The sequence below is a fragment of the Cucumis sativus genome, chromosome 7 (assembly GCF_000004075.3).
Source record: "Cucumis sativus cultivar 9930 chromosome 7, Cucumber_9930_V3, whole genome shotgun sequence".
In the NCBI taxonomy this organism is placed as follows: Eukaryota; Viridiplantae; Streptophyta; class Magnoliopsida; order Cucurbitales; family Cucurbitaceae; genus Cucumis; species Cucumis sativus.
In genome coordinates, this window is record NC_026661.2 from 4,011,759 (window position 1) to 4,021,920 (window position 10,162).

General features: G+C 34.1%; 2 protein-coding genes across 6 annotated transcripts; both read right to left on the bottom strand.

The window, feature by feature from the left end:
* Positions 1-1,853: 1,853 nt before the first annotated feature.
* Positions 1,854-5,863, bottom strand: LOC101219227 (serine/arginine-rich splicing factor SC35). Of its 5 annotated transcripts, XR_970008.2 has the most exons (11): positions 5,701-5,863; positions 5,542-5,620; positions 5,084-5,163; positions 4,651-4,717; positions 4,471-4,542; positions 3,557-3,823; positions 3,218-3,422; positions 3,025-3,134; positions 2,529-2,731; positions 2,272-2,433; positions 1,854-2,173 (listed from the first exon to the last, which is right to left on the bottom strand). XR_970008.2 is itself a non-coding variant. In XM_004136826.3 (8 exons), exons 1-8 carry the CDS (start codon positions 5,774-5,776, stop codon positions 3,129-3,131), a joined length of 852 nt encoding a protein of 283 aa, XP_004136874.2. In that variant the 5' UTR covers positions 5,777-5,863; the 3' UTR covers positions 2,759-3,128. The 5 variants fall into 5 exon arrangements, 1 of the variants encoding a protein (XP_004136874.2); XR_004218305.1 differs by having other exon boundaries at positions 1,854-2,433; XR_970007.2 differs by having other exon boundaries at positions 2,272-2,731.
* Positions 5,864-6,764: 901 nt separating this feature from the next.
* On the bottom strand, positions 6,765-9,760 carry LOC101219462 (copper-transporting ATPase PAA1, chloroplastic). The gene is made up of 4 exons (XM_004136827.3): positions 9,333-9,760; positions 9,204-9,257; positions 8,391-8,544; positions 6,765-7,191 (listed from the first exon to the last, which is right to left on the bottom strand). Exons 1-4 carry the CDS (start codon positions 9,642-9,644, stop codon positions 7,157-7,159), a joined length of 555 nt encoding a protein of 184 aa, XP_004136875.1. The 5' UTR covers positions 9,645-9,760; the 3' UTR covers positions 6,765-7,156.
* Between the last annotated feature and the right edge of the window lie 402 nt (positions 9,761-10,162).

Here is a 10,162-nt window from a genome sequence, read left to right on the forward strand (position 1 = left end):
AAAAGCTCTTTTTATCTTAAATATTATAATATAAAGAATAACTTCTTCTAGTCTTTGCCAAATCTTGAATTGTTAAAGTACTTCTTCAATTTTGAATAGACTAATGAAATATATTTTTTTAAAAAAGTGTCTAAACAAATAATTATCTATGCCCCCACATGTGATGAGATCTAAAGATTACAATAATCATATAAACAATGTCTTATTTAGAAGATGACATCATGGGGGAAGAAAATGTATGCATCACAAAATTGAGGAAATATATGTTATCATAAATTTGAAATATTTTTAAAAGGTGCAAATCATTTATAAAATATACAAAATTTCAGTCAATTGTAACGACTATTTGTCAACATAACTAATAGACAATGATAAAAATCGATCAATGTATATCAATCATAAATCTAAAATTTTGTTATACGAGTGTTTAGATTGAGTTATATTTGAAAATAAGGGATTAATTTTTTTAATTTTTATATCAAATTAAAAATCTATTTATGAATTGTTGATATTGTAATTAATATAAACTATTAGTGAGAGATTGATGTCAGGTGGTCCAATATAAATGTATCATGATTAATGATTGGTCATAAATCATGTTGTGAGTCCAATTTGCAAGGTTTGAGTCACATTTGTTCATACTTATTTAATAAGATATATACATAAAACAACATATATATAAATTTCAACATTCAATTTTTTATTTAAATAAGTTCGCTATAAAAACTCTTTACACCTCTAAATTTCTTATTTAGCAATTTATTTTAAACTAATGTTTTCCTAAATATTAAAGCTAAGTTTTCGAGACTAAACATAAAACAAATAATAATGAAAAAATAAAAATAAAAACAAATAATTTAATCACCATTTTTATTTTTTATTTTTTATTTTTTATTTAAAAATTACAAAAGAAGATAATTCCAAAAACAAAAACAAAATTTTAAAAATTAGCTCTCCTTGGAAGTTAAAAAAGTTATAATATCAAAGGAAGAGATTTAAGGTGAAAGTTGTTTGTAGCTTAATTTTCGAACATCCAAATCAAATTGAACCAAACATTCTTTTTTTTTTTTTAATTTTAACATTATCCTTAAGTAATCAAGCTTGCAAAAAAAATATAATGGGAAAACATCCAAAATTAACCAACTCCCATAGTTGAGTTGTCTTAACCCTCCAAAAATTACAGAAAGGAAAGAAATGGGACAAAGAAACTCACTTTTTAACTTCAATAAAGATACAACAATAAAAAGAAAACCAACGGGTAAAAAATAACAACGTTTTTGTCCTAATAATGATATAATATAATCAAATTAAACTGGAAAAAAGACCTACAACACAAATAGAACCCAAGGATGAATAAGCCATTCCCGCAAATTCACCATGTAGAATATCCCCATTCCCCAACCCGACACCTCTAATTGGTACTCAAATTTTACCCACCCCTTTGGAGGGAACGTTGCTTAAAATGAACCATCAAACAAAAAAGAACGTAGATATCTTGCAAAAATCAAAATTTCCTGTCCAGTACCATTTACGAATGTTCTCATTTTATACGGATAAAAGGAAAAACATTGAAGTTTTCATCACAAAAGAAGTGGACAGAAAGATCAGATGGGCAATATATATATATAGAATCTCTTCGTCCTGGTCTCCGTAGAATGGACTATGTAGAATATAACATATATATATATATATAGAACTTCTAAGCGGCACTAGTATCATGAGTTTAATCAATCGTAAAAAAGCAGTAGGCAAAAGGATCAGAGGGGCAATATTTCCAAGTTCAAAACCTAAACATAAAACAACATAATAAAGCAAGCACAGCCACCCCGTATTCACCAAACTCCGAAACAAAGTGAGCAATGGAACCGAATTATGCAAATTTATAATTTAATTCTTATTAAATAAATTTTCTTACAGGAGAGATGTTAAGACATTTTATACATGCAGATCCCTTCCTATTTAAAGGAAATCAATCAAGCATCGATACAGCCATTGCCAAGCAACTGAAGCATCATTGCCAGCCTCACCCCCCCACAAGGGCAGCAACAGCCAATCGAACTCATGTCCTATCGTACATCAACAAACGTATCTGCTATCAAACAGCACAGCACCAATTGTGTAATCCGAAAGCTACAATACAGTCAGTCACCACATCAAGCAGCAAGAGATTGATCTAAATGTTTGGGATAGTAAATCTGTGAGTTTGAAGCCACCCCTTCAAATAACATAGAAAAACTATAAACTTATGTTACGATGGCTTAAAGTTCAAACCTGCAGCTAAATTTTCTTGAACCAACTTTCACCATTAAAATCAATCGATAACACCTCTCAAATGCATCATCAGCTATGTGTTAAAAAAATCGATCAACATAGGTGGGTCAAACCTATATATCAAGGCCTCTAGATCTCCTTGCGGGTGAAGTGCTTTCAAAACTTGGATAGACCAGAATGGATAATCAGGTCAAACATCAAATCCTAACGTATTATCAAGTTTTTAAAAAACATTTAAACGTGACCAAAAACCTTACCAACAATTCTATCCAGTGAATATTAGTTAAGAAACTTCCCACAGCAACATCATACTTCATAGACAATCATACTGATAAAGTCAGCAAACTGCTGCAACCAGCATCAAAGTCACGAACACCCATCTATCACATAGAAACAGCATCAACAGCCACAAAATCAACATCCGCCAATCAGGCGCCAGTCACTCTTACCCCGAACATAACTATAAAATCCAATAGAGGATTCATGATGAATAAGGATAGCTCAAATATATAAAAAGAAAAAAAGAAAATACAGGAAAAGAAAAAGACACCACGATTGCTCAAAACAAAGTAGTACTGGTACTACAGAGTAGAGAAACAGAAATATAAAGGAAGAACATGTCCCAAAGCTATAACCTATGACTGGAAATAAGGATACAGACTGCAGAGGTAAAAAGTATCAAACTGATACAAGATAGTAGATAGGAACATGAAGCTCAATATATGAGAATTGAACACCATAGGAAAGTCCTACCAAAACTAGAATTTATAGTCTGATAACATTTTTAATCAACAAGTCCTCAAAGCATTCATTCCTGCACTGTTTGGTTATGTCCACAGTTCTCCTCCCATCCGTATTCACTTCTGTCAATATTAAGCAAGTGAACAGTTAACTACTTAAACCAAGTCTAGTCTAATCATAAAAAATAAGTCATAAAGCAACTCACATCATCTGAATTTTGTGGTGATGGGCTTCGTGAATCAGCAGGTCGACCTCTTGGTGAAACACTCCTAGAAGTTGGAGACCTTCCAACACCATTACCATTTCTTTCAGGACTTTCTTCCCTGGGAGATGGACTCCTTCGAGGAGAGAGGCTCCTTCGAGGAGATGGACTCCTTCTTGGACTAGGGCTTCGTCTACCAGGAGAACCACTGTAATATACGAAACAATGACACTGTTTAGAAACAAAATTCCCCAATCCCCACTTTTACCCAACAAGATAAAGATTATTAGTAATAAAATTCCCAACTTCTGTCCAATTCGATAAAAATTACAACTTCACAACCTGTCCACAGAACGACTACGGCCACGACTTCGGCTACGGCTGAGGCTACGACTTCTCCGCTCGTCATCATAGCGTCCTCTTCCCCTTCCCTTTGAGTAATCAGGACTAGGACGCCTAGGACTGATGCTCCGGCTTCGTCTGCGATGGTCTCTTTCCCTCTCCCTTTCTCTTCCACGCCTATCACGATCGTTCTTGTCCAAGCTTCTGCTTCTGCTTCTGCTTCTGCTTCTCCTCCTATAATCCTTATCTCTGTAATCATCCCGATGTCTGAAAGAAAAAAAAAAATCAATCAGTAACTTGATTTTGGGGGAAAAAATCAAAATATAAATGGACTAGATTAGCCAGTACAGAATTCAAACAAGTGAAATAATAAGAGGCTTTAAAAATGGACAAAACCTGGATCCATGAATGAAAAAAGGTTTGAGCGCCACTACCTACTCCTAGCAATATGAAGAGTGCAATACACTACCACAATCTCCTTTTAAATCTTAAAATATTTCACATTTACACAATTATGGCATCTCATGTTAAATAACATGACATAGCTTAGCTACTGTACAAAATGAAAGTCAATGGCCGCAATATCTTTGAACCTTGTATCTGAGATAGCAGAAACGAAACTTTGCCAAAGTAAACAATAAACCACAGCAGAAACAGTTCCACAATAATCTGAGGGATCAAAAAATGTGGCTGGATCATTTTTTTCAAATATCCTATGCCAACAGGAGGTTTTTCCTTTGACATCTAAAGCTAGTGAAATAATAACTCCATCAAGAAACACCAATGACCAAATTAGATTCTTCAAGGACAAGGATAACAAATATTCAATCTGAATGTCAAAAAAATATAAAAAATAAAAATAGCATCTTAAAAGAAATTTCCGGGGGATCAGTGGATGTGGAAGAGAAAATTACCGTCTCCTTGGACTTCGACTTCTAGACCTGTATCTTGACTTTGGAAATGCTTCACTGATCTTCCCTTTGTGACTAAAAGCATGAATACAATATAAATTAGCAAAGCAAATATATCTAAAGTTAAAAGTCAAGCCTAAATATGAGAACTTATTGCAAAAAAACCACTACTTCATTACTCACATCCTCTCTGCATTTGGACCATATTTGGCAAACTGAACAGTTATCTCTCGTCCATCAACCATAGTGCCTGGAACATAACAGAATCAAAATATATATAAACATATATCCGTTTATAAATTTACATGCAGCAGATTAGTCCCTGACCCAACTAAATTAAGAATTTATCAAACGGTGAGGAATGGAGGCATAATTGAAATTCAAAAGCAGAAATAACAGTGAACTGAATGCGTCAATTTCAGAAAAAATAGAACTTGTAACTCCAAACTGATTTGAATAACGCCCTATCAATAATCAACCTTCTCTCCTCAAACAAAAGTATCAAGCATTCCCCTTGTAACTCATATCTACAAATTACTTGCACGTGGAGAGAACAATAACAAAATCAAACAGGAGACGGAAAAAAAAAACCAAAAAAAAGAAGTGGCTGGTGTACCATCTAGCCTCTCCACTGCTTTCTGGGCCTCATCTGCATACTTGTAACGCACAAATGCAAAGCCTCTTGAATCACCAGTCCTGAACCACAATATAATATAAAAGAAAATTACAAAATAGTCAAAACGAGAATAAAGTATTCCCAATAAAAAAATGAATAAACAGAGGAGACAAAAAAAATCCAAACTAAGTCCAAGTAGCATTCAAGCTGACGAAGAATATCATTTCACCGTCACGTACAAACTGATTCCATAAGAACCAAACAAATATCAATAAAAATGAAATCAATTCAATCGTAAACCCCTAAACGTTCAACCTAACTAACAAGAAACTCTTCCAAGCTATTATATATATAATATACCTCAATCGTCTCCTTCATAAAACGAACAAATTCAAGAATATAAAAATAATAATAACAAGAAAAGGGGTATAGAAATGTAACAGAGACGGGAATTATACCTTCGATCTCTGGGGATGAAGATATCCACAACCTTCCCATACTTATGGAAAAGCGGGTAGAGGTCATCCGCAGTGGTACCTACAAAACCACGTAAAAATCTGAGTGGGAACTGAATAAGATACAGAACCAGAAAACAAATGAAAGAGAGAGAGACGCACGAAAGGTGATGTTGAGCACGAGAAGCGAATAGGTATCTGTAATGTCTGGAGGACCGGACCTTCCGAAGTGAGACATGTTGAGTAGGGAAGAGGAAGAGAAAGAAGATTAGGGTTAGGGTTAAAGAAGATGGAGAAGAAAAGTCGTTGGAAAAGAAGTATCTTGAAAAGCCAAGACATATTATTTATAGAGATAGAGGGACAAATCAGTAAAATTGGTGTTCCTAAATTGTCCCTCCTGTTATCCTTTAATTACGTGTGTGCCATCCCACACTCTTTTTTTATACAAATGGACTGATAGACCTACCAACTTTTTAACTCGACGAGTTAAAAATAAGAATTTACATATAATTATATACTTGTTAATGACACTCGATTGGACCGAACACCAACTCTATTTGAAACTATTGTAGCTTTTAAAATAATTGTTGTCATATGTGTTTTTACAATAATCAAGAAAATAAAAGAGTAAAATAGTGTTTGGTAAATTTAAGTTTAAACTCGAAAATAATTTGTTTCATAAGCATATTTTTTTTAGATATAATAACGAAAATATTTGTAATTTAAATTTTAAAATCAAGACACTACTTTTTTTAAGCATTCATATTTGATACCCTATACATTTTCAAAAGAATGTTCAAATGTACCATTTACTATATTAGTATACAAATATAAATCATTTGTACCAAATATACTTATGAATTTTTATGTGTGGAGTTAACATATCCTTAACAAATAAAAAAACTAAATATTATTGTATAGTTAGGACATGAATAAAAACCATTTGTACACATTACATTATTCACCTTTTTATTTTCTCTCCCTCATCCTTCCGTTGAACTTAGAATTTTATGTTACAAGAAGTACAAGTTCATATACATACAACATGTGGATTTGCGTCTATTCATAGATACTAAACTATATCATGAATACTTGATTTTTTAGATTTAGTATACAACGATGTGATTATAGATTTAGGAATGTGCCCCGATCATGTGTTGTTATCCATGTTTAGTGTTTGGGAATGGTGGGAGGGGAGCAGTGTGGGAGAGTTTCTAGAGAAGCTGTTCTAGAAAAAGATAACTTTTCAAATGCTAACATTCTTAACAGCAGCTGATAATATATCATTTGCACATAAAAAAACCATAACTGTAGTTTGTAATCAACTTCCAAGACTACAATCGTATTCATACTCTACTTGAAACATGTCACTCTTCTCACAGTATGCAACAAAAGATTTCCAGTATCAAGGGTCTCCAAACAATCTTTACTCCGTCCATTGCTGAAATTAATCACTTTATTGATACATATTGATATGCTACAAATTGAGTCCTGTTCTTTGGCTTCTGCACTTATTGTTGAGTTCAATTCAAGTTAGCAGATAGAACTACTTGAAATTCATGTCGTGTCATAACATTAGCACCATAAAATTCACTTGCCCCATCGAACTTTTGCATTACTATAGTGAAACGTCGCCTCCTATAGCACCTTGTCCTGTAGAGAACCACATTGTTCACATAAGTTATGAGAATAACAGAAATTCTGAATAATACATGTGAACTGTTAATTGTATTGTAAGTCTCACAATGTTTGAATCATGAACTTCGAGATAAAGAAAAAGTTGAGATTACGAACTTATCATAAGTAGATTTATGTAATGTGAAAAAAACAGTAACTTTTCATTTTCTTAAGCCGTTTTTGTTATCAGTACTAGATGTTGATTTGCTTTGTATACCATCCGTGACAAGATTTTATGGTTTAATCTTTCGTAGCCAATTTCTAAGGATGAGGAAAGAAGATGAAAAAAATAAATTGGAAGTCCAAAAGTCCCTGGATATACAGAAGACAGAAAGAAATTCTTAGCTGGCAAGTCTCATCAAACTCAGCATCATTTATTATAGTAATAACAAGAGTTGATCAAACACACACAAAACCACTAGAAATACAACATGCTAGTTAAAGAAATCGCCCTTTGATATTCCTGTGCATTAGTTGAATTGGAATGCATGCAAGAATGAGAATGCACTAACCAATAAGACATCGGTGAAATTAATTTATGCAATTCAGCTGCCGCAAAATTGTGTAGTTCAAGGAAGCTTCAACTGAATTCTTGAACTATGCATGAATAAAGTAGAACCAGAATTGTAGAATGGAAAACAATCAGGCCCCAAAAAGTGTGTAAGAAAATTTCACGAGCACAAGAGGAGGAGACTTCAGACTACTTCGTTTCAAACTGGTGAAGCAAAATCCGTCACTCAATCATACATGGTGAATCCTAATATGAAATACTCAAAATTCTAAATTTCAGAACCCAGAATCCCATTATTGAATGTGGAGGAATCTGTCAAAAACCTCTCAGTGAATGGTGAACAGAAATACAAAACAAGTGAATTCTAGCAACTATAGCTGTTAGATGACAATAGGATTCATAAAAGATTCTAGATTTTCGGAAGCTTTAAATATAATACTACATAAAAGCACCATAAGAAAACCATATATCTTAGCTTAAAAGCTCAAGCGTCAGTGAGCATGGTGGTTGTGATGCCCAACCAAACAGCAAAGAAGAAATCTTAAGATTTGAAAGTGGCAATCTTGACAGCAACAACAAAAGAAGAAAGGGGAAGCTAGCGCAATAAATGAGATATGATTATGAGCTGTGACTTATGAGTTATGAATTTATGATGCTTGCTGACCTTGAACCTTCGAAGAAAAACCACAAGTAGTCAAATGCTTTGCAAGTGCCACTCCTAGCTCTTCCCGCCAGTTGGGTGTGATTTTTGCTTCAGCTACAGGCCACACGATTGCTGTCTCAGAAGCAAGGTCAACACTAGCATGTGACACTTGTGGCTGTTCATAATACAAAAAGAATAACAATGAAGAATTACTTGGAGGGCAGAGAAAGTTTGTAGTCTTACTGTCAGTTTGAAACCAATACTAATTGAAAAGAAAATGGAACTATCAAGCCGCAAGTCCAGCTTTAATACCATATTAAACCGTGGTCAAATAAAAAATCTAAGCTGGTTGATTATGATAAATTTAATCTTCCATATATATATATTCTTTAACACCAGTAGAGGAGAGCTAGAAATGTAAAACAAGTCATTTCAATACTGAAAATGCAATTAGATAATTAGATATCAATAAAACAAGAAGAGATTGTTTTTAGGATAAGAAAAATCAATCAAGTCCTACACTATGCAGTTTCTACATTGTAAATTCAACCAGCAACCAAAAAATAGGGATTAGTCGATTAGATAATATGGGTTCTTCTCAAAACCAAGTACCAATGGTAGGAGTAGCCATCTATTTACATTGTGAGGTTTTTTGATTCGTCTAATGTGGAATCTCAACATAAGGTGCATTTGGGTCCATCTGGGCTTTATGGGTTTTGATACTATTGGATAACATGGATTCTTCTCAAAACCAATCGTCAAATAGCTCATCTATCTTCCTTAGATAATGACAAGTAAAACAGACAAGAAGAAAGCAAAAGTGTATATAACCACCTGACTTTCAAGAATCCTCTTGACACTCGCACAACACCCCTTGCACGTCATCCCCTATACCAAATAGAACAAAACCCATCAAAATTAGCACCAATCGAAAACTGAAAACATAAAGAACTCGTCTCGTACTTCAACACCGAGAACAATGACGTCCGCAGACAGCGTGGCATCGTCGTCAGCTTCTCCAGCAAGCAATTTCGAGTCGACATCGCTGCCTTTGGGTCCACCATCATCGCCGCCGCCACCTCCACCGCCGCTCTCTCCTCGAACGCCGCCATTGCCATTACCTGACGCAAAAATGGAGATGAATTTCTGACGACGGTGTATGGGAGGAAGAGCAGCTCGACGCGGGAAAGAAAGTGTGGAGATAGTGGAAACAGAGGTGGAGGAGAGAGTGGAGAGAAAGGAATTGGAGGCCATTAGAGATATGGCGGAATCCATTGAAGAAATGAATCTCTCCGGGTAACTGAGGGAGGGAGAAAAATGGTCAACCACTCGACTGATGGGCGCTTTTGTGTCCGTTGGTTTTTCCCCCACTCTTCTTCAAAAAAATGTGTTCACTTATTATTGTGTTATTATTGTTACTTAACACACACATATGTATCATTTTGTTATTGTTACTAAAATCCTAATTAAATTTGATCGATACATAAATCGTAATCGCAAACGTAATTGAATTGTGTTTGATTGCGTTTACTGAATTTTGTCAATTTTAGAGTTATTCGTTATGGTTTGAGTATTGAAAACCATGTTAAAATAATGTTTTTTTTTTTTATCTATAAAATTGTAATCATAAACTCAAACTCATATCATAATGGTAATACCTAATTTTCGATGCAATCACATAGATCATCCATCACTCGTCAATTGGATTACGGCTTTTGTTTACAAACTTACACGTTCTAAACGTAATTACATGAAGTCCACATTTTAAATTATCATTGATTTATTTCCATTAC

Coding starts and splice junctions, on each gene's coding strand:
- LOC101219227 (XM_004136826.3), bottom strand. CDS start 5,776: ATGTCTCACTTCGGAAGGTCCGGTCCTCCAGACATTACAGATACCTAT. Junction 5,164..5,541: donor TTCATCCCCAGAGATCGAAG/GTATAATTCCCG, acceptor ATTGTGGTTCAG/GACTGGTGATTCAAGAGGCT. Junction 4,718..5,083: donor AGCAGTGGAGAGGCTAGATG/GTACACCAGCCA, acceptor GTTATGTTCCAG/GCACTATGGTTGATGGACGA.
- LOC101219462 (XM_004136827.3), bottom strand. CDS start 9,644: ATGGATTCCGCCATATCTCTAATGGCCTCCAATTCCTTTCTCTCCACT. Junction 9,258..9,332: donor TCATTGTTCTCGGTGTTGAA/GTACGAGACGAG, acceptor TATTTGGTATAG/GGGATGACGTGCAAGGGGTG. Junction 8,545..9,203: donor AGAGGATTCTTGAAAGTCAG/GTGGTTATATAC, acceptor TATTATGAACAG/CCACAAGTGTCACATGCTAG.